Source organism: Erpetoichthys calabaricus, chromosome 8, assembly GCF_900747795.2.
Source record: "Erpetoichthys calabaricus chromosome 8, fErpCal1.3, whole genome shotgun sequence".
In the NCBI taxonomy this organism is placed as follows: Eukaryota; Metazoa; Chordata; class Cladistia; order Polypteriformes; family Polypteridae; genus Erpetoichthys; species Erpetoichthys calabaricus.
This window is the reverse complement of record NC_041401.2, coordinates 180,002,078-180,021,903: the sequence shown is the minus strand read 5'-3', so window position 1 is coordinate 180,021,903 and position 19,826 is coordinate 180,002,078. Positions and strand designations below refer to the sequence as shown.

The 19,826-nt window shown below is 40.5% G+C and overlaps 1 protein-coding gene across 4 annotated transcripts in view; it reads left to right on the top strand.

The window, feature by feature from the left end:
- Positions 1 to 19,826, top strand: part of LOC114656662 (rootletin-like) — a 141,008-nt gene that overhangs the window by 107,975 nt on the left and 13,207 nt on the right. For all 4 annotated transcript variants that reach the window (XM_051930741.1, XM_051930742.1, XM_051930740.1 and 1 more), the window contains 9 exons: positions 137 to 304; positions 405 to 789; positions 1,358 to 1,536; positions 4,980 to 5,100; positions 9,270 to 9,433; positions 12,695 to 12,910; positions 13,914 to 14,138; positions 16,167 to 16,316; positions 16,659 to 16,859. In XM_051930741.1, coding sequence (XP_051786701.1) covers positions 137 to 304; positions 405 to 789; positions 1,358 to 1,536; positions 4,980 to 5,100; positions 9,270 to 9,433; positions 12,695 to 12,910; positions 13,914 to 14,138; positions 16,167 to 16,316; positions 16,659 to 16,859 — 1,809 coding nt within the window. The remainder of the gene's footprint in view (positions 1 to 136; positions 305 to 404; positions 790 to 1,357; positions 1,537 to 4,979; positions 5,101 to 9,269; positions 9,434 to 12,694; positions 12,911 to 13,913; positions 14,139 to 16,166; positions 16,317 to 16,658; positions 16,860 to 19,826) is intronic.

The following is a 19,826-nucleotide window of genomic DNA, read 5'->3' as shown; positions in this document are numbered from 1 at the left end:
TCTTTTTATCTAGCCGGGGTTTTTGACAGGATTTCCCTCCCTAGTGGGAATTTTTGGAAGTTCTTTGGGGCTCTTAGTTCATGGCAGTCTGCTAGTGAATAAGCCCATAAGTGTCATTTTGCTCTTGTGTTATCAGGTGAAGCTTCTTGACAGTGAAAAGGAGCAGAAAAGCCGGGAGGTGGCAGAGCTTCAGGCCAGAGTCTCCCTCGATGAGCAAAAGGAGGAGGAGACACGGAGAGAGTCCTTTGGACTGAAGCAGAGGATTATGGAAACAGAGGTTCTCCGGGATAGTGCCCGAAAAGAGGTATACTGGAGGACTGTTAATTTCTCCCATTCTGTCTTTTCAATCTTTCTGGTCACTTTCACTCTCTTGCTCCATGATATCTTCTTGCCTCTCCCCAAAGGTGTCTAATCTACAGCGCAAGTTAACTGACCTTGAGGTGGAGTGGCGCTCTCGTGAGCGGGATCTACAGGCTCAGCTTGAGGAATCCCACAGCAGCGAAAAGAGGCTACAGGACCACATTCGAAGTTTGGAGCTGCGAGCCGAACAATCACGTGCTGAGCTTAGCGAGCTGACTCTAGCGCTGAGTGCCGCTCAGGGCCAGACAGCAGGGCTAGAGGCGGAGATGGCACGTCTTGATGGGCAGAAACGCGAGCTGGAATTCAAGCTGGGTAGCCTTCACTCTGCCCTGAGTCGCACTTTAGGTATTGCAGGGCGCGGTCGTGGGAACAGCCCTGCTGTCCGGGGCCGAGGACACTCACCTCGACGCTCGCTTTCTCCACCAAAAGGTAAGTAAGTGAATTGTCTACCACAATTGAATAAAAACAAGATTTCAAAACACTGATGGGCAAGAGTAGGGTTCTCTCTGCACTTATGTCGTTTCCACTAGTCTGGACTAGAGTAGGCACTATAAACTTTAGGAGAAAAATAACTATACAAAGTATAGCTTACCATGGCCTGGCAGAGTCCCATCTTCTTTGCCAGCACAACTACATCCATTATCACTGATAGCAGATGTTGCTCTTTTTCTTTTCATCTATTGTCTTTAACTTGTCCCTCAAGCATCCTACCATTAATATACCCTACTGTAGATGTTGTTTAGGACCACTCCATGAAGTTCAGGTTACAAGCCAGTGCCCACGTTGGTGGAGCTCAGGTCTGAGTTTGGTGAAGCACTTCATAGTTTACATCTTCAAGACTTTTTTGCAATCCCACCATCAGTCTCGTTCTTTAACAACATTCACACTAAACTGAGTTCAGGATCCACTGAATTCCATTTTTTGGAGAAAATGAAGTAACAACACAAACAACCCAGTGTTTCTCCCTCACTATCCCTCAATTTTGTTTTGCATACAGGACTAGATGACGGCAGATCAGGTGCCTTTTCTCGTACAGGAACACCGGAACAAAGGCCTTTGTCCAGGCCCACCTCTCCAGACCGCACTGACACACCGTTCCCAGAACTTGACCCAGAAATGGTGCGTAGTTCGCTTCGTGAATTCCTGCAGGAGTTGAGAGATGCACAGCGGGACAGGGTGAGCAAACAGAAGCATTTCTTTACAGTCCAAGTGCTATTTTAACTATGCAGCTCTCTTCTCGGTTCTCTTCTTTCATATTACTCATAAGGTCCAGTAATTCAATGAGTTTCCTCTTCAAAATAAGAGATTATGGAGAGTCCATCTAGGGGAGATATACTCACTGAACAAAATATTAGGGCCTCTGTCCTAATACTGGGTTGGGCCTCCTTTGCTTGTCAGAATAGCCTCAGGTTCTTCATGGCATGGATTCCACGAGATGTTAGAAACATTCCTTTGAGATTCTGGTCCATGTTGACATGAGTGCGTCATGCAATTTCTGCAGATTTATTAGCTACACATTCATGCTTCTGTTCTATCACATCCCAAAGGTATTCTATTGGGTTCAGATCTGATAACTGGGAAGGCCACTGAAGAACACTAATTCCATTGTCATGTTCATGAAACCAGTTTTGCTGTGTGACATGATGCATTATCATCTCAGAAGCAGCCATGGTTAAATTGTGTCCCTGAAGGGATGCACATGGACAGTAACAATACTCAGATGGACCGTGACATCCAGGTGATAAATGATTGGTATTGACAGGCCTAAACAGTACCAAGAAAACATTCCCTACACCATCACAACACCACCACCAACAGCCTGATCTGTTGACACAAGGCAATTGGGTGCATGGATTCATGCAGTTGGGGCCAAATTCTGAGCCTACCATCTGTGTTCCTAAGCAGAAATGGAAGTTCATCAGATCAGGCTATGTTTTTCCAGTCTTTTACTGTCCTGTTTTCATGAGCCTGTGCCTACTGCAGCTTTGGCTTTCTGTTCTTGGCTTACAGCAGTGGAACCCAACATGGTCTTATGCTGTTGTAGTCCAGCTGCCTCCTGGCTCAATGTGTTCTGTATTCTGGGATGTTTTTCTGCCCACCACAGTTGTACAGAGTGGTTCTCTGAGCTACTGTAGCCTTTCTGTCAGCTTGAACCAGTCTGGCGATTCTCCTCAGACCTCTCTTATCAACGAGGCATTTCTATCTCCAGAACTGTCACTCACTAAATGATTTTTTTTTTGCTTTTTTGAACTATTGTGAGTAAACTCTAGAGATAATCTTGGGCATGAAACTTCCAAGAGATCAGCAGTCACAGAAACACTCAGAACAACCCGTCATGTCTCAGTTGAAATCACTATTTTGTTGTTTGATGTGAACGTTAACTGAAGCTCCTCACCTGTATCTACTTAATTTTAGGCACTGTGTTGCTGCCACATGATTGGCTGATTAGATAATTTCATGGATAAGCAGGTGTGCAGGTGTTCCTAATAATTTAATCAGTAAGTGTATATCAAAAGAAAATTATGAAATTTAGTAATACATATAAGAGAGATAAGATCTGACTATTTCCTAAGTACAAGAAAGGCAATCTGAATTGTCTCCAAAAAAAGTGAAAGTCAAAAAGGTCAGTTTGCAGTAAAGTAGGCTTTGAGGTTTGGACATCTCTTTGTTATGAAATTGTGCTGTGAAATTATTACTTGCATGTAAAACATTGATCGTCACTGGCACCTTAAGCAGTAAATATTACTAATCAAAGCATAAAGTCAGTCAGTCATTGTCTAATGCACTTAGTCCTGAACAGGGTCAAAGGGCACACTGGAGCCCATCCCAGCCAGCATAGGGTGCAAGGCAGGAATAAACCCTGGACAGTGAGCCACTCTGTCACAGGGTGAACACACACACACACATACACACACGCACACACACACACACACACACACACACACACACACACACACACCCCAACCAGACACTAGGGCCAATTAAGTATCATCAAGTATCATCGAGCCACCTAACCTGCATGTCTTTGGACTGTGGGAGGAAACTGGACACGGGGAGAACTCCACATAGGGAGGACCCAGGATGCAAACCCTGCTCTGAAAAGCAGCAGAGCAAAAACTGTGCCACCGTGCCACCTGTCAAATTTTAAAGTGTCTTTCATATTTATCTATTTAGGTGCCATAATCTGCAAGTATTACTAGTCAGATTATTCAATCTCTTTCCTATCTGTCTTTCTAAACGTCTTCATTAGCAGCATATGACAGTATATTGTGCCTTATCTATCTATCTATCTATCTATCTATCTATCTATCTATCTATCTATCTATCTATCTATCTATCTATCTATCTATCTATCTATCTATCTATCTATCTATCTATCTATCTATCTATCTATCTATCTATCTACTATGTAGTGCCTTTCATATCTATCTATCTACTATATAGTGCCTTTCATATCTATCTATCTATTATATAGTGCCTTTCATATCCATCTATCTATCTATCTACTATATAGTGCCTTTCATATCTATCTATCTATTATATAGTGCCTTTCATATCTATTATATAATGCCTTTCATATCTATCTATCTATCTATCTATCTATCTATCTATCTATCTATCTATCTATCTATCTATCTATCTATCTATCTATTATATAGTGCCTTTCATATCTATCTATCTATCTATCTATCTATCTATCTATCTATCTATCTATCTATCTATCTATCTATCTATCTATCTATCTATCTAAGCTCCTTAATCAACAAGCACTATTAGTCAAATTATACAGTACAGTAACTTTCATTACCTATCTCTCTGTCTTATATAGTCCCTTTCAAATATCCAAAATTATCTGATTTCATCTTACTTCTCTCTGTGACTTAGTGTTGGGCATCTTTTGAGTTTGTCCATGATTTGCAGGTATTCTTATTAAAGTGGGTTTCTTACAACTAAACTGAGAAAAAAAGATCAGTGTTTGGGATATCTGAGTTAATGATACACTATCAACCCATCTATTTGTTATATTTATATTTATATAATTTGTTATGTATATCCCTCCACTCCATGTCTACGAGTTAGTCTTTGAGCTCTTCCAGTTTCATTTACCTCTTAACTGTTGCTCTGGACCTGCCAAAGTCTAATATTAATAGTGTTTTGGTGACCTCTACTGGCCATTTTATATGAACTACTTTGTCTTGAGGCACAACGTTCAGTTTAGTAGCACTTTTGATAATACAAGTAAATGTTGTAAATGCCATTTGTAAGAAGTAATAAGTGTAGGAATTCCATATCCATCATGCTCCATTCTTTAGAGCTAGTGAGAAGTGGCCTGGTTCTGTTTTCTCATCTTTTTCTGCCTCTAATGAAGGTCTAAAGTTTCTTCTAGCATAACCTTTCTTTATAGAGCACATTTGCAGACCCATTTGTTTTTGGTGTCATCCATTTTTTTCAATCTCTTGTAGAAGCCCTTTGCAGACCAGCAAACTGTGCAGGCAGTTTGATATCCTGAGGTGCTCCTCATAATGTCACATGCTGTTGCTGTCTTCAGACTTGACTTTGGACTGATTTACCCCATTAAATTCTAATCTGTGGGTTTGGATTCTTTTTTTGTCATGCAGGATGAAGCTCGCACTCAGAATGGGACTCTAATCAGACAGCTTGGTGAGATGGAGGCTGACCGAGATGGAACTCAGCTGAGAGTGCAGCACCTCCAGAAGTCGCTAGCCGAGTGTGAAGAAGGTGAGCTTCCACTTGTCTTTTAAGAGCAGGATTCTTGTTCATTTCTTTAGAAAGAATTGATGTAATGCAGTGTTTCTCAATTTGTGGGTCGTTGGACAACCTAGCTTAATTTTAATGAATGAACGAATGAATTAGCCATTGCTTCAATGCTTTAGTGGGCTACTGATTGTAGATTTCGGTTTTGCACCCAGCCAAAGGGACATTTTGTTCCATCATACTGGGGAATGGAAACATCTGATGTAAGTGCAGTTTTCCAAGAACACGACAACCTGTTGTACACCACATGCTTTATTCATGAAGAAAGCCAAACAACATGGACATGCTCCTCAAACACTTCGTAGTATCACCTATTCTGAACTCTTCCAATTCCGTTTCAAGATTCATCCTAAAATTCCAACCCAAACAGGAATGTTAAAAGAACATACAATCCAGATTTTCAGAGGTATACTGTAGGTTCACTTTTACCATAAAATGCAGAGAGCAATGGCTGTTGTGCATTATTTGCGGTGTGGTACTACCAAACAAAAGCATGAAGCCTTCCAAACCTTAAGGGCATTTGGAAACAAAGTCTGATATTTACAGATGTAAATGGTTCAACTTTTTTAAATGAAAAAATGAAACTCTCAAGTTATTACAAAATACAGCTAGTTAGACATACATCCTTGTTTACAAGAACCTAACAAAGCTATTATCGTTAGACATAAATGTTCTGAACAAGAGAATCTTCAAGTGCTTCTTAAACATTGTGAGGGAGTCTGCAGTTCATCCCACCAGCCAGGAGCTACACATGAAAAAAGTCTGGATTTAGATTTGATGCCACACAGAGGTGGCATCATCAGACACCATTCATCAGCAACCCCAAGTAGCAAGAGGAAGCAGAGGACCTCCATATATACAGGTCCTGAGCTGTTGACTGCTCTATAGACAAGCATCAAGGATTTGAACTTAATGCATGTCAGTGATCTGAAGAGAGGAGTGACATGTGCCTGCCTCGGCTGATTGAACACCAGACATGCCACTGCTTTTTGAATCATCTAGACTGGCTTGATGACACATGCCAGAATTCTTGCCAGAAGAGCGCTTCAGTAGTCCAGACGTGACAAGACCAAAGCCTGATTTGAATACATGCTGCTACAGGGGGCCAGTGCAGTGAGTTGAAGATAGAAGTGATACGCTCCCATCTTGGCTGGTTGAACTCCAGATGTGCCACTGCATTTTCTATCATCTGCAGCTGCTTGGTAGCACATGCAGGTACCAGTGCTAGGGGAGAGTTGTAGTAGTCCAGACCAAAGCTTGGACCAAGAGTTGTGGCTGTTGAAGCATGGACTGTGGAAGACAGGTGGTCATCAATCTTCACCCAAAGGTCACATGCTGACTTGGTGGGTGTTGGCGGTAATGAGCCAAGCTGAACAGTGCTAGGGTATAAATCGACTGACAAGCTATGGTAACAAGAAGGTCCGCCTTTGTCAGGTTGAGTTGCTGACGGTGCTCCTTAACCTACACTTCAATATCAGTGAGACATGCAGAGATTGTAGCTGATACCTTGTGGTCCTCTGGAGGGAACAACAGGTACAGATGTGTATCATCAGCATTGTACTGATATGAGAAACCATGAGACTGGATGATGTTTTAGTGTATCTTTGTGTGGAAAATATACAGCATTTCAAATTTTCAAAAAAAGCCTACAGTACTCCTCCGTGGTAATGTGAACGTGAGGCAGAAATAGAATTGATTTCATTGGTGCTTTACCCAGTTGCAGAAAAGAACACAGGTAAACTGAAAGCGTGAGCGAGGCCTTGGGGAGCTGAATTCCTTGTTTCCACCTCCAAAAAAAAAAATTGAAAGCGTCAAAAACTCTTAAATGAATTTTGGATTTCATAATTGTGAAATGAATTTTAGCGCCAGTTTTGCAAAACTGTACGCGAATCAAAATGTGCCAATCTTACTCATCACAACCTGCCACTCCTCAGACGACATAAGCAAGAATGTAGTAATACAATAAGTCAAATGTTACAAGTACAGAAATAAAGCAAGCTAAACATGAACCAGGACCAGGAGTTGGTGTGCAAAGAAAGTGAGATGATCCATAAATTTGGATTGAAAGGTAATGCTGATCAGTGGTAGACCTCCCTGGCGTTAACCTTGAGAGTGTCTTGAAATTCCATGTAAGGACGGTTAACCCCGAGTACTTCTCAAGATAATCTGTTTTGATGAGATATGAAGTGTTAACACTCAGGACTCTATTCTGCTGCTATGTTAATAAGATCATTTACACATGCTTTCAATGATACATTAGAACACTCTAGACGAGAACAGGCCATTCAGCCCAACAAAGCTCGCCAGTACTAACCACTTATTTCTTCCAAGAAAACATCAAGTCGAGTTTTGAAAGACCCTAACGTCTTACTGTCTACCACACTACTTGGTAGCTTATTCCAAGTTTCTGTCGTTCTTTGTGTAAAGAAAAACTTCCTAATGTTTGTGCGAAATTTACCCTTAACAAGTTTCCAACTGTGTACCTGTGTTCTTGATGAACTCATTTTAAAATAACAATCTCGATCCACTGTACTAATTCCCTTCATAATTGTAAACACTTCAATCATGTCACCTCTTAATCTTCTTTTGCTTAAATTGTAAAGGCTCAGCTCTTTTAATCTTTCCTCATAATTCAACCCCTGTAGCCCTGGAATCAGCCTCATCTCTCTTCTCTGGACCTTTTCTAGTGCTGCTATATCCTTTTTGTAGGCTGGAGACCAAAACTGCACACAGTACTCAAGATGAGGCCTCACCAGTGCATTATAAAGGTTGAGCAGAACCTCCTGTGACTTGTACTCCACACATCGTGCTATACAGTATATCCTAACATTCTGTTAGCCTTCTTAATGGCTTCTGAACACTGTCGGGAAGTCGATAGCTTAGAGTCCACTATGACTCCTAAATCCTTCTCATAAGGTGTACTCTCGATTTTCCGACCGCCCATTGTGTATTCAAACCTAACATTTTTACTTCCAATGTGTAATACTTTACATTTACTGACATTAAATTTCATCTGCCACAAATCTGCCCAAGCCTGTATGCTATCCAAGTCCTTCTGTAATGATATAACGGATTCCAAATTATCTTCTAATCCACCTATCTTGGTATCATCTGCAAACTTAACCAGCTTGTTACTTATATTCCTATCTAAATCATTTATATATATTAAAAATAGCAGCGGCCCTAGCACTGACCCCTGTGGAACACCACTCTTAACATCGGCCAGTTCTGATGAGGTTCCTCGCACCATCACCCTCTGCTTCCTGTGTCTGAGCCAATTCTGCACCCATCTACAAACATCACCCTGAACTCCCACCTCTTTTAATTTGATGCCCAACCTCTCATGTGGCACCTTATCAAATGCTTTCTGAAAGTCCAGATAAATAATATCATAAGCTCCACTTTGATCGTATCCTTTTGTTGCCTCCTCATAGAATTCCAGCATGTTAGTAAAACATGACCTCCTTCTTCTGAACCCATGCTGACTGCTTAGAATAACTCCTGTCCTTGCCAGGTGTTGCTCGATCTTATCCTTAATAATTCCTTCCATTAATTTTCCTGTGATGCATGTTAAGCTTACTGGCCTATAGTTGCTTGGATCTGCCCTGTCACCCTTTTTTTGTGGGTGAAATAACATCATACAGCCAAAAAATCATGAATTGTTCTGTGTTCTGTCACTCTATGGTTGCTCATCAATATTCATGAATGGGGCAGAGCCTTCATCCAAAAAATGCACGATTGCATGTAAACAAAAAGCTGTACAGCCAGATGTAGAACAAACTAAAACTGAACCATTAGATGCATCAATTGATCGTGGTGATATGGCTCCATCTTGACTATGAATTACAGTTAGGGGTCCCCAGGTTCTTTTGAAAACAGGCCAACAGCTTGCTGGAGGAAAGAATTATTTTCCAAAGTTTTGCTGAGACAATGGCTGTGCCTGCTGTGGACTGAAACACAGAGCAATCTGTCATTTGAAGCATTTGTGGGAGAAAACTTATCCAAGTCATAAAATGGCCTCTCTGTTGTGCATGTAGACACTCCAAAGGTTTAGCGGCATGTTTCTCATTGTATGGGTGCACCATTTGTTTCTCCGACAAGTTTCTGAAAGATTATTTGATTGACTTCTTTAGTGAAACGAGGAGCCGAAGGTAAACTCAGCTCTGCCCAGACTGCCCTCATGTTGCAAGAAGAATCCATCCGTCGTGGAGAACGGGAGCGTAAGACCCTTCTAGAGAAGGTGACCACCTTGGAGCGGAGTGTCCAGTCAGCTGAGACCGAGCGGCGCAACACACAGGTAAAAAGACTCAATGGTAGAAGGAGTCAGAATTGTAATTGTATAAAGTCTGTTCATCTTTTACGGCTAGCATCCTCGACTTTTTATAAAAGCATTAATAAATGATTTTCCAGATAGTGGGTATTTTATTTAGTGCTTTCATTGTGGGGACACTCAGACTGCTATATAGAATCAGTTACTCTTGCAGTTTCTGAGCGCATTTCTTCTAATATTTGCAGTGTTGCTGGCCATTTTGGACACAAATCAGGGAACTTCACTGGGCAAGGTGCAACTGAATTCTGGGAAACAGTCAGTCATGTGGTCTTGTCTTAAACATCGCAGGGGGCAAAAAATTATAGGCCACAACATAAATAATAATCCAAAAATGACAACTATAATAATAATTATTATTATCCCTAAACTAGCATAGTATAAGAGATACAAACCAAGCAAAATAAAATTATATGATCAACATGGCAACAGGACTGTAACTCTGGGCTTGGAATGCATTTCTAAAGGCTGATTTAGTTCAAATTATAAGCGCCTCTCAAATTAGCTTACCTTAAAATTTGTGTTAAAACTCTGCAAATGTCACCCTCTGTTGTTCACTGAGACTTGCGACTTGACTCCATTCTTCACATTTGCTCTTGGTATGCTAAAAAAGTTCTCCTTAGTCTGTCTCTTGCTGGAAAAACTGGTGCTGTGCATTGATGGCATGGTGATATTGCTTTCTTTGCATACATAGACTAGGATATTTTAAAGTGGAATTGTGGGTAAATGTTTAAAGATAAGCAATATAATTACTATAGATTACATTGAATTTTGCAGTCATATTTGGACAGTCATTTTATTTCAGGGGCCTAAGTAAATGTATATCTTTATGGGGCTGTATGGTAAAATTATGATTAGGTTGTCACCATCACTGTAATCTGCCTTTTAGGTGGACAAATTAAATGAAAAGCTTCTATCTTAAGTTTATGTGTATGGTGCTGTTAAATAGCAATTTAATTTTCACTCATGTGATATATTGTCAGTTATGTCGGGGAAATGTGAAATGCAAAAATTAAAGAAAGTCTGTTAGTACAGTCACATTGCTACAGTACATGTTTTCTGAAATATGTGTATTTTTCTCAGGCAGTTTTGCAGAGTGGCTCTTCTCTCATGTAATTTCAAAGCATCCTTTAGAACAGTGATCTCCAACTCCAGTCCTGGAGGGCTGCGGTGGCTGCACATTTTCATTCTAACCCTTTTCTTAATTAGTGACCTGTTTTTGCTGCTAATTAACTTCTTTTGAATTAATTATAATTGACTTGCTCTTGAAGACTCCGACCCCTTAATTGTTTCATTTTTCTTAATTAGCAGCCTAATAATAATCAGATACAAAATGAGCCAAAACAGGACCAGCAAACTGTGTCCATCATACAATATCTGAAAATAAAGAAAGGTGAAGGTCTCAGGAATGATGATCTGCTCAGGTGCCCAAAATATTTTAACAGTGTGCTCTTAGAAAAGAGAAAATCAACAATTTTGGAAATGTCTGCTATTGCACAATGAGAGCAGCAACATGCCATTGAATGAAAGAACGAGTTTAATTAACAATGAGACTCGGCTCCTAATTAAGCAACTGGTTGGAATTGAAGGCCCTGACTTAGTTGGTCTTCTGTTGGCTCACTCACTTCACATTTCATTTCTGTTTGGGTGCATTTAAGGAAAGAAATGAAGCAATTCAGAGGAATGATCAGGGGAACAAATCTCAAAAAACAAGTCAATTAAAATACAGTATATACTCGCATTTAAGTATTACCGCAGATAAGTCGGGGCTTGATTTTACCATATAATTTGTGGTATTTTATAATGTCGGTCGTATAAGTCGAATGCAGAAAACTCACGCTATTGGTCCAAGAGATGATGATATGCTAACGGCCACCTGAGAGACTAACCATGGAGCACACGGCCTTTTTTTTTTACTATGCATTGTGCCTACGTGACCACACAGTAATACCAAAACTATTCCAAAGCAACGTTTGCACTGATTTGTGTTTTTGTATCTCACACCCTCATATACCTTTATCATAAGAGGATCCCTTATCTATGATGGATCGTTTGATCAGAGGAAAATATGAAGCTGGTTTTAAATTAAAAGTCGTTGATGTGGAACTTGGTAACTGCATTGCTGCAATAAAATTCAATACGTCTGAGAAACTGATGGCGAAATTGGAGGAGGCAAGAAGATGTAAAAAATAAAATTTAAATGTTGCATTTTTGAATGGGCGTATAAGTTGGGGTCTGATTTTATGATCGATTTTTTGGGTTTCAACACCCGACTTATACGTGAGTATATACGGTAAATGGAAAAGGAGTTAATTAGCAGCAAAAACTGGTCACCAATTAAGAACAGGGTTAGAATGAAAACCTGCAGTCACTGTGGCCCTCCAGGCTTGGAGTTTGAGACCACTGTTATAGAAAAACCAAGTGCAGTATTAAACAAAAATGGAATAGGCTTTACCTTATATAGTGACTTTTAGCACAACTACGCTCACAAAGTCCTTCAAAGGATTTTCCAAGAGCATTTTATGCGGGTTGGATAATGGATGGATGGATTTTACATACAAGTAGAATAACCTTAAAGTGAAATATTATGTTTCAAAATGAGCTAGATCATAAACTGCTTTACGGAATAATTAAGAGTAACACAACCAAAGCAAATAAATTAACTTTATCTCATATGCTGTCCATAATATCTGGCACAATGAAAAAGCGAAGCCATAAAACGGCAACATGTTAAAAGGGGATAGGCTTTGCTTTTTATGGTGCCTTTTATAACACGCATCCTAACAGGGCCATCAAGAGAAATTTTATGCAAGCATAAGAAGAAGCTTTGCCTTATTTAGTGCCGTTCCTCATGACTTATCACTGTACAGGAACATAAATTAAATAAAGCAATAAGAGGTCATTTATGGTATGTTTCAATGAAACTAAAAAGGGTTGGAATGGGTAACACCTTTGGAGTTTCTAATAGTAGTTCAACTTTTTTTCTGCTTATTGCCCCCTTTGAATTCACATACCTTTGAAAAGAAAATCAGGATTTAAACAAAATTTGAAAGCATTCTCTTTATATATATATATATATATATATATATATATATATATATATATATATATATATATATATATATACTGTATATGCAAGGCCACTGTATATTGAACAGTAAAGATTAGCTAAACACCTGATGTCGCAACTGTAACAGCTTAGCTCCTCACTTCACTATTTCTATTTTTCAGGAGAAGCTTAACAAGCTCAAAGCCAATGAGGCAAGGCTGGATGCTGAAAGGCGGAAGTTGAAGGAGGCACTGGAAGACGCAGAAAGCCGAGGCACCAAGCTGGAGCTGTCCCGGAGAACTCTGGAAGGCGAGCTGCAGCGTATGAAGCTTAGCTTGGGAGACAAAGAGACAGAAATTCAGGCTGCACAAGATCGCATCGATAACCTGCAGCGGCAGGTGAGTCTCCAGGAGGCAGAGATCAGTTGGCGTCCACTCCATTTAGATGGTGACGTGAAATGTATCTGCACCTCCAGATATATAACAATTCAGTGTTTAGCAATTAATGGAACAACTCTGTTGTGCTGATGTTGTTAGACTTAAGACTATACAGCCAAAGATTTATGGTCACTCAGTCATCTCACCTATTAGAGCTTGTTGGACATCCCATTCCAAAACTAATATGGAATTGGTCCTTCCTTTGTAGTCTATGGAGGTTTCCACTCTCCTGGCAAGGCTTACCACAAGAATTTGCAGTGTGTCTGTGGGACTTTGTGCCCAGTCAGCCAAAAGAGCATTTGAATGGTTAGGTAGGTACTGATGTTGGACAAGTAAGCCTGACTCAAAGTTGGTGTCCAAGTTCACTCCAAAGGGGTGTTCAATAAGAGTTGAGGTCTTTGTATGGATCACTGGAGATCCTCCATGTCTTTGTGGAGTTTGTCATGCTGGGACAAAAACGGCCTTCCCCAGACTGTTGCCACAAAGTTGGAAGCACACAGTCAACATTCTATGAAGTTGCATTAACAGTACCCTACACTGCAACCAAAGGGCCTCGCCAAAACTCTTTAAAACAGTTCCAGACCATTAGCTCTCCTTAACCAAGCTTTACAGTGGTCACTCTGCAATCCAGAAGGCAGCATTCTTCTGGCATTGTGACAGATTTATCCATCAGACTGCCAAGTAGTGGATTGTGATTCATCACTCCAGAGAACACATTGCCACTGCTCCAAAGTCTAGCCAACACTTGATTTGATATAACTGTTAACAATGAAATGCCTGAGCTCAATCATTTGGAGAATTGTCCACATACTTTTAGTCAAATAGTGTACCTCAGTTAGCTAAAGTAGAAGCCACTGAATTGGTGTGATAAGGGGTGACAGAAACTTCCTCATTCTGACTGATAAAAAAGAAAACATGGCACTACATAGTTGGTGTTATATAAAGTACTCTGCCCCCCCTGCAGGTGTCAGAAAGTGAGATGAAGGCTGGTGCTCTTCGACTGGAGGTGGACCGACTGCACCTGGCCTTGGCCAAAGCAGAGGAAGCTGAAGGTTCACTAAAGGAGCGACTGCAAAGCCTGAGTGGCAGCATGGCAGAGAATGCTGCCAGCCAGGCCTCAGCCCAAGAGCGCGTGCTGACCCTGCAGAAGGCCCTGAGCACCAGTGAACAGGAGCGCCGGCTACTACAGGTCAGAACTTTTCATGGAAATAGTTGTTTGTTTGTTTTGGTTTTTTTTTTTCTAGTCTCACAATTTCCTGAAAAAGCCACAAGAACAACATCTAGAAATCATATTGTAGCAGAAAAGGCATATAAGGTGGCATCAGACTTATAATGGATGTCTTAATACAAGATGATTTTGTGTGAAGTGGTGACTGAGAAGGAGTTGACTATCCTCATTGAAGTTACCATATAACTAGAGACAGGTGTGGTGCTAGTATTAGGCCCGTATAGGCCTAGGCCTACCCACTTTATTCAATGCCAAATTTTGTAGCTTTTTACATAAATGAATTTTAATATGCATCTCCAGTTAAAAGACAGATGGGAGAGAGTGGCACAGACAGAGATACAACACGCAGGATGAGGGATTCTGATTCCTCAGACAACTGGGTGCATATTTTATTCTAATTCACAAAAGCAAGCCTGCAAATCGCTGCCTGGGCAAACATCCTCACTGTTACAGCCACATTGTGTCTCACGTCCCCTTGTCCCTTCTCCACACACACTCATGTTGATTGCAGGCCACATACTGTGTCATGGACCTGCCAACTTGAGGCCACCTTGTTGTGATCCTCTCTGTCACGCACATCTGAATCCACAAAGCTCCTGTGTCTTGCCTGCATGCCCACTCTGCTGCATTCAAAACTTTGGCATCATGGGGTCATTATAACACAACCTGTTCCCTATTCAAAGAACACTGCACCATTAGACCACCAGGTAACAAACAGAATTTGAAAATTCGCATAGTCTTATGTAGCCAATGGAAATTTAGGTGAAAATGACAACTGCTTGCAGGGCAACTACAGGTGTTGCCAAAAGTTTTGAAAACGTTTGCTGCTTCAGTGTTTAAAGATCTTTTTGTCAGATGTTTGTATGGTATACTGAAGTAGAATTACAAGCACTTCATAAGTTTCAAAGGGTTTTATTGACAGTTTATTCAAAGAGTCAATATTTTCAGTGTTGGCCCTTCTTTTTCAAGACCTCTGCAATTCACCCTGGCAGGCTGTCCATCAACTTCTGGACCCTATCCTGACTGATGGCTGCCCATTCTTGCATCATCAATGCTTGGTGGACAGCATGCCAGGATGGATTGCAGAGGTCTTGGAAAATAAAGAATGGCCAACACTGCAGATATTGACTCTTTGCATAAACTTAATGTAATTGTCAATAAAAGCCTTTGAAACTTATGAAATGCTTGTAATTCTACTTTAGTACACCATAGAAACATCTGACAAAAAGATCTAAAAACACTGAAGCAGAAAACTTTGTGAAAACCAATACTTGGGTCATTCTCAAAACTTTTGGCCATGACTGTACTGAGCATGCTGAAAAATTCAAGAATCCTCTGTTGGTAGATGCTGTAGGATAGTCAGAGGCTATGGATCTATCCTATATGGATGATCTGGCAATTTAACAATAAGAAGAAGACATTGCATTTATTTAGCATTTTTTCAACACACTTATAGTACTTTATATAGAAAGGAGGCCACTTCAATCACCAGCAATGTGCAGCATCCACCTGGATGATGCGACAGCAGCCATTTTTGGTCACCACACATTAGCTATTAGGTGGTGAAGTGGTGAGAGAGAGAGCCAATTAGAGACAGGGGTTGATTAAGGGACCAGAATAACCAGGCTGAGAGTCGAGTCCTCAGTTTTACATCTCATCTGAAGAACGGCACCTTATTTGTGCATCATAGTGTTCCCGTCACTGCACTGGGGCATTAGGATCCACATTCAGACCACAGGGTAAGTGCTCCCTGCTGGCCTCACCAACACCTTTTCCAGAAGCAACCCAAGCTTTTCCTAAATGGTCTCTCATCCAAGTACAGGCCAGGCCCGAAAATGCTCAGCTTCAGGTGGGTGACCTCTTCTGAAGTGCAGATAGTGTGGCTGCTGAAAAACAAGTGACTTGTCTGGGATACAATGCCAATATCCAGGTCATTATGGACCACTCCTTTTAATTTTGATATTCTGCTACATTTTGTTGACCCTTTAGGAGAGGCTGGAAGGGGCAAAATCAGCCCTTGCGGAGAGTAAGAAGAGCATGGCGACAATAATGGAGCGGATGCAGGCCCTGCAAGCTGACTTGGGGGAAGAGGAGCTGAAGCGAGCAGAGCTGGAGGGGCAACTCCAACAGCAACAGGAGGTCAGTAAATTAATTGTTTAGAGTACACCACTCCACATTTACACAATAATATTCACCTAAATGAATATGCAGATTAAAATACCAACTAGACGTAGAGAAAATGAAACTGAACAACGACAAGGGAGTAGCTTCAAATCCCACTGGCCATGCACACTATGATCACAAGCAAACTGCTTCTCATAATATCTTATCCAAGTTATATATCTAACTTATAAAAATATATTTCTGGAAACTTGTGTGGCAGAATATTTCTTATGATGTTTAAGATGAAATGTATGGATATTTTCTTGAAGGTCCTACTTCCTCCCATTATCCTACTCATCCTCTTTCCCCATCTCGTAGCTACTGAGACAGCGCGTGGAGTCAGAGGAGACTGCATTCCGCAGCCTGGAAAAGCTGCAAACAGATCGAACCTTGGCGCAAGAGCGGCTGCGCAGCCTTCAGAGAGCCGTGGTGCAGCTGGAAAGCGAAAAGAGGGAGGCTGAAAGAGCTGCCATGCGACTGGAGAAGGACAAGACTGCTCTCCGCAACACTCTGGATAAGGTGAGGTCTTTTCGAAAGGGACCTTTGCAGACTACACTGAAAAGTGATGGCACCGTCAAATGCGTAAATGATAACACTTATAGACTTAAGTGCGGACTGTAATTTTCTGCTGAAATGGGACAATAATTATGATGTCATCATGCTCCATAATTTGTCAATATTAAGCTTTGATTGAGTAATGTATTTGTTGTTTGGGGGTTTGTGTTGTAACGTAATTATTTTTGAGGCAGTGTGAAGATTGGAACTAAAACCATGCACTATAAAGTGGACTTTTTGAGCGTGTTCTGCATTCTGTAGTTGTAACCCTACCTATTCTGTAGTTTTAAGCTACCAAGTAGTGTGGTAGACAGTAAGATGTTGGGGACTTTCAAAACTCGACTTGATGTTTTTTTGGAAGAAATAAGTGGATAGGACTGGCAAGCTTTGTTGGGCTGAATGGCCTGTTCTCATCTAGAGTGTTCTAAAGTTCTAACCCCAGTACTCATTGGAGCTGATTAAATTATTTTCTTTATGTTTTCATGCCTTGCTTTATGTGTCAGGCTGCATTATAGAGGATGCTATCATTGTAAACAGCTTTATATGAGTAATGTCGAGTCTTTTTCTTTAAGTTAATATAGTCCCAAATTAGAAAAATCTGGAACGGTATGGAAAATCCATCCATTATCCAACCCTCTATATCCTAACTACAGGGTCATGGGGGTCTGCTGGAGCCAATCCCAGCCAACACAGGGTGCAAGGCAGGAAAAAAAACCCCGGGCAGGGTGCCAGCCCACCGCAGGGTGCACACACACACCAAGCACACAGTAGGGACAACTTAGAATCGCCAATACACCTAACCTGCATGTCTTTGGACTGTGGGAGGAAACTGCAAAATAAAAAAAAACATACTGATTCTTAAATTTCCTTTGACTTTTATTTCATTGCAGACAGTATGGAACAAAGATATTTCATAGTTTGTTCGGTCAACTTCATTTCATTTATTAACTAGCAAAAAACCCGCGCTTTGCAGCGGAGAAGTAGTGTGTTAAAGAGGTTATGTAAACATATATATACATAAACATATATACATATCTACATATACACATATCTACATATACACATATATATACATATATCCATCCATCCATTTTCCAACCCGCTGAATCCGAACACAGGGTCACGGGGGATATATACATATCTACATATATATACACATAAATAAATATATATATATATATATATATATATATATATATATATATATATATATATATAACTGATTACCCAGTGGATTCAATCACTGAGTGCAAGAGAAAAAAATAAAATGTAGTATGTATAAAATAAGTTTGTTAATTGCCATATTTATTTTTCTACAAATAAAGAGCACTTACAATAACATAGAAATCAATATAAACAACATTAACATCATTATCATATGAGAATATGAAGTAATATATAAGAAGCACATTGCATATAAATATAAATTATTAAACAGTAAAATGGGCGGCACGGTGGCGCAGTGGGTAGCGCTGCTGCCTCGCAGTTGGGAGACCTGGGGACCCGGGTTCGCTTCCCGGGTCCTCCCTGCGTGGAGTTTGCATGTTCTCCCCGTGTCTGCGTGGGTTTCCTCCGGGCACTCCGGTTTCCTCCCACAGTCCGTAGACATGCTGGTTAGGTGGATTGGCGATTCTAAATTGGCCCTAGTGTGTGCTTGGTGTGTGGGTGTGTTTGTGTGTGTCCTGCGGTGGGTTGGCACCCTGCCCGGGATTGTTTCCTGCCTTGTGGCCTGTGTTGGCTGGGATTGGCTCCAGCAGACCCCCGTGACCCTGTGTTCGGATTCAGCGGGTTGGAAAATGGATGGATGGAAACAGTAAAATCTTCTTCTATAATACGCTACCGTGGCTATTCGTTTGTCTGTCCAGGATTTTAAATCACCTGTAGCTTGCAAACCGTTTCACCTATTTTTTTTTTTAATATTTTTATTTTATTAATTTTCATTGTAATCATTCCATACAAACAGATCAATTTATAACCCAACAAATTTGAAAACAAATCAAACCCCACCCCTGAGAAGGAGAGCTTAGCTAAAGGAAAATTTCTTTAAGCTTTTTAATAAGGCAACATTAGACAAAAGAAGGGGAGAAGTAAATATCTATATAAATAAGAGATGGAGAAGGGAGTTAAATTCAATAATAGTTATTTCTCTTATTCTAAAATAATATTGATTAAATCCTGCCATGTTTTGAAAAAATTTTGTACAGATCCTCTAACTGAAAATTTGATTTTTTCCAATTTCAAATAATATAAAACATCGGTTTCCCACTGACTTATAAGAGGAGAATTAGGATTCTTCCAATTTAACAAAATAAGTCTGCGTGCCAAAAGTGTAGTGAATGCAATCACAGTTTGCTTGTCCTTCTCCAATTCCAGTCCATCTGGAAGGACACCAAACACAGCTGTTAGTGGGTTAGGAGGGATTGTGATACCAAGGCTGTCTGAGAGGCACTTAAAAATTTTTGTCCAAAATGATGTTAGTTTGGTGCAAGCCCAGAACATGTGACCCAGTGAGGCAGGAGCTTGGTTGCAGCGCTCGCAGGTTGGATCCTGGCCTGGAAACATTTTGGACAGTTTTAAGCGAGACAGATGAGCTCGATATATAATTTTTAGTTGAATAATTCTATGCTTTGCGCATATAGAACTCGAGTGAATTCTCTGCTTTGCTACCTTCCACTCCTTTTCTGATATATTGATTAAGAGATCTTCTTCCCAATGTCCTCTTGGATCTTTGAAAGGTAGGGACTCTAATAAGATTTTATATATTGCGGAAATAGTGTTTGTTTCCTCGGAATTGAGCAGTATTTTTTCCAGCATTGTGGAGGGTGCAAGGTGGGGGAAATCGGGCAATTTCTGTTTAACAAAATTTCTAATTTGAAGATAGTAAAAGAAATGTGTAGCTGGGAGGTTAAATTTTGAACATAATTGTTCAAA